The 4,524-nt window shown below is 37.9% G+C and overlaps 1 protein-coding gene across 1 annotated transcript; it reads left to right on the top strand.

The window, feature by feature from the left end:
- Window positions 1-379: 379 nt before the first annotated feature.
- On the top strand, window positions 380-3,614 carry LOC114255817 (protein SIEVE ELEMENT OCCLUSION B). Its single transcript, XM_082922186.1, is given in 7 exon segments — window positions 380-523; window positions 633-707; window positions 866-1,323; window positions 1,424-1,533; window positions 1,832-1,974; window positions 2,066-2,563; window positions 2,970-3,614. Coding segments are annotated over 7 exon segments (2,073 nt in total).
- Window positions 3,615-4,524: the final 910 nt, after the last annotated feature.

The following is a 4,524-nucleotide window of genomic DNA, read 5'->3' as shown; positions in this document are numbered from 1 at the left end:
CAGCATCATGATCAGGACACGTGGCACCTCGGCTGGCACTTCGATGGCACTTCGATGACACCTCGGCCACGTGTTGTCATTCCAAAAAAATATATCCCCACAACAGACATGAACTTAACGTTGGGGAATTTTAATTTCATTGGTAGCAAGCAAAGAAGTTGATTCAGCATCTGCTTTTCTTTTTATTTTTTTTTCCATTTCTCATAGCTATATAAAAGGGCAAGTCAGATTGCAAGAAGAACACACAACACAAGCCTTCATATTTCTCTCCTCTCTCTTAAGAGTTTTTGCATTGTATTGCTTTGAAAACATGGCCGCGAGCAAGGTGACACCAGGTTCCATGACGCAACTGATCAAAGGCGACTGAAGTATGCTCATGATGTCCGATGACAATGTTATGATGAAGCAAATTCAGGGTACCCATAACCCAGATGGCCGCAAAATCGACGTCAAACCCATTCTCCATATCGTCGTGGACATCCTCAGCCGCGCCACCATGCCAGTCGAAACCAGCATTGTCCTGGTATAACAAATTCTACCTTATAATCATCCTCGATCCTGTCCCCAAATCATTCTATTTTCTAAGTTTTTTTGTTGATAAAATTAATTTAGTTGCGATTTGAATACTGTAGGGCATGGGAGTCCAAGGACATATGGAGTATTTCGAGGAGAAAGGCCAACAAGGTGGTGTCATTAACATGCTTGAGGCACTGTCCCTCATAATTCGTCAACTTTCCAGCGAGATTATTACTTTAAGCACATACATAACTGCTATATTTTGTAACACATTTTATCCAATTCATTATATCTATTGATTTTTATTTTTTAATAATTTTAATAATCTAATTATAATTTACATTATTAGCAAGCATACAAGTGTCAAATTGGCATGGACGGCCATCAAATTACAATCTCTCTGTTCACCGTGCTATCAAACTATTCATGGGATGCCAAGCTGGTGCTAGCACTAGCAGCTTACGCTTCGAACTACGGAGCATTCCGGCTCCTAGCTCAGATGTACACATCAAACCAACTCGCAAAATCAATGGCACTCCTGAAGCGATTACCGGTCACCGTGGAACACTCTGGCCCAGTGAAATCCCGGTTTGATATACTTAACACTCTGATCACGGCCATGTTGGATTTGACCAGGTGCATTGTGGCATTGAAGGATCTACCCTCTTCATATGTCACACAGGAGGTGCCTGCCTTGTCCGCGGCCATAGCCACTATCCCAACTACTGTCTACTGGACTGTTAGAGGCATCGTCACTTGCGCTACCCAGATCACTAGTCTCACTAGCCTCACTAGCATGGGCTATGAGTACGTTTAATGATTTGTTACAATGTTAACTCATTTAAGTATCAAATATTTATGTATGAATATCTAGTTTTCCAGATAATAATATGAAATATGTTTGCAGATTCATAACTTCTGCTACAGAGGCATGGGAGCTATCGAGCTTGGCTCAGTAGATCAACAGCATACATGACCATCTTAAGAAGCAACTCGAACTCTGCTACCAACTCGTAGGTCAGTAAGCACTAACCATTTCAAAAAGGGAAATGTTAGGGATCATGAAAATTTTTTCATGAAAATGATCATGAAAGATTTGTGACTCTTAGATTATCTTGATTAGTGTGTGGTGCTTTATTCTAAGTGTAATCCAAAGGTCACAAATCTTTCATGATCATTTTCATGAAAGACTTTTCATGATACCTAGCATTGCTGTTTCAAAAAAGTTTAAATCTACACTATCCATTTCACTTTGGCTATAAAGATTCATGATTCATAACGATTGTAAACTAAACGTCACGATTGTTTGATGCAGAGGAGAAAAGGAACCTTGAAGCTTATGTGTCACTGGTGCATCTAATGGAAATGATACACTTAGACAGCATGAAAGTTCTCAGGGCGCTGATTTATGCCAAGGATGATCTGCTGCCGCTCTTTGATGGTTCTGCTAAGAGAAGGGTACGTTGTAACATCGGCTGTAATGGTTATGAACATTTGTAGCTATTATTGCATGTTTATTAATTTCTTTCATCTCCATGGCCAAAAACAGGTCAATCTGGAAGTTCTGAGGAGAAAGAATGTTTTACTGCTGATATCAGGCCTCGACATCTCTATGGATGAGCTTTCAATTCTGGAACAGATTTATAATGATTCTCGTCATCAAGGAACAAGGTTTGATAATCTGTATGAGATGGTGTGGATCCTAGTTGTGGATCGGTCGGTGCAATGGACTGACTCGATGCAAAAGCAGTTTGAGAGCTTGCAATCCACTATGCCATGGTACAAGGTGCACCACCCTTCGTTGATTGATCGAGTGGTGATTAGGTTCATAAGGGAGACGTGGCACTTCAGGAACAAGGCAATCCTAGTGGTGCTGGACCCACAAGGTAAGGTTGTGAGGCCCAATGCCATCCACATGATGTGGATATGGGGAAGCAATGCATTCCTTTTTACTAGCGCGAGAAAGGAAGCTCTTTGGAGGGAAGAGACTTGGAAGATTGAGTTGCTCATGAATGGTATCGACCAAAGAATTCTCAATTGAGTAAACTTCATCTTCCTATATCTTAATAATCATTGTCACACAAAAATGATGAGGCAGTAATATTTTTTTATAATTAAATGTAATTTAAATAAATATTTTATTTTAAAATGATAGGTCATCCCAAGTAATGACATCATTCAATATGCAAATTTTATATATTTTACGACTCATAAATTAAACATACATATATATAATTTCTTTACATAGTGGTTGTAAATTAAACATACATATATATAATTTCTTCACATAGTAGTTGTATTATAATAATGAAATTGATATTACTACATACATATTAGAATTTGGCTTGATTTTGACTTTATTAGTAAATCCCCCACTTCATGATTTTTTTACAATTTATCGACTCTTACATATCGAAATTTTAGACTTTCAATTGTTATTCATCAATACATGAGATGGAAAATACATAATCTTGTATGGAGGGGATGACCTTGAGTGGATACGAAGATTCACAACCAGAGCAACAGCGGTTGCACGTGACGCGCGCATCCCTCTGGAGATGGTCTATGTGGGAAAGAGTAGCAAAAGAGAACAAGTTAAGAGAGTCATTCAAACCGTCAACAACGATAAAATGGGGATTGCTTGGCAAGAGCCTATGATATGGTTCTTCTGGACTCGGCTAGAGAGCATGCTCTTCTCCAAGATGCAACTTGGCAGGGTTGACGATTACGACCCCATGTTGCAAGAAATCAAGAAACTACTTAGCTACGACAAGAGCGGAGGATGGGCCGTGCTTTGCAGAGGATCAGAAGTAGTGGTCAATGGGCACGGGACCACGGTGTTGCCTACCTTGGTGGAGTACGATGACATATGGAAAATAAATGTGCCCACCAATGGGTTCGATAAATCGTTTAAGGATCACCATGACAAGCTTCACGGGATTACGCACCCGTGTTGTCGATTTGAGTTCCCGAGCGTGGCAGGAAGGATCCCGGAGAGCATGAAATGCCCGGAGTGTCTCCGTATCATGGAGAAGCACATCACCTTCATATGCTGCCATGATGAGAGTGCTACCACCAACACCAACGTACTCTATTGAAATAAGAATCAACCATGTTGAATAACGATGCTATGAATAATGCTTTGTGTGTATTATATATCTACTTTTTGTTTTTTCTTCTTTCTTGTGTAATAAGATTTAAGTGTCAAATGTAATTGTCAAGGTCACTCATGTGGGAGGGCCTTGATATAATCGGTTGTCTAATGTTGTTAAATAAGAGATACTTCCATGTTTTATGGTATAATATTAATGATAACATATTTATTATTTCATTTACATTTCTTCACTTAAAATTGCTCATGATAGTATTTTCTTTTTTAATCATCTTTCACTAATCAAAAGAGAATTTTTTGTCACCTTGTTATACATATCACTTTCAATGTACTACCTCATATATTAGCATATCATTTGATATTAACATGAGTGGTGGGACTCATTGAATCAATAATTGATTAACACGTGAGGTGATACATTAAAAATGGTATAAAAGGTTGATAATTATAACATTATTGTTGCAATTATACGTGCTATATACCTTTTTTATCAACTCTATGTGTGGAGGGGATAAGAAGGGTTTATATTTCAACAAATGGTTAAAAGTTCATTAACTTATGATTTGAAGATGGGGGAACAGGTTTTAGGGATTTATGAGTTTCTCATAATAGTTTTATGAAGGAATTACTTATCAGTTGGACAAACAAAAAAATAGAAAAAACAAAAAAAAAAAACAAATCCAAATATGCTCACTTGCACCATCTATAGTTTTTCAGTTGCACCTCATTATAGAATCACTTGCACTCTCAGGATTTGTTTGAGAAGTGGGTTAGCTTTTTGGTTTTTTGACTTTTTGGCTATTTTAGCCTGGGGCTAAAAAACCTTGTTTGAGAAAGACTTTTTGATTTTTTTGACTTTTTGTGAGAGAAAGAATGTAATGATTATGAGTTGGATG

The sequence above is a fragment of the Camellia sinensis genome, chromosome 1 (assembly GCF_055761805.1).
Source record: "Camellia sinensis isolate YWXY chromosome 1, ASM5576180v1, whole genome shotgun sequence".
NCBI lineage: Eukaryota > Viridiplantae > Streptophyta > Magnoliopsida > Ericales > Theaceae > Camellia > Camellia sinensis.
Note: the sequence above shows the minus strand (reverse complement) of the source record. Positions and strands in the feature narration are given on the sequence as shown.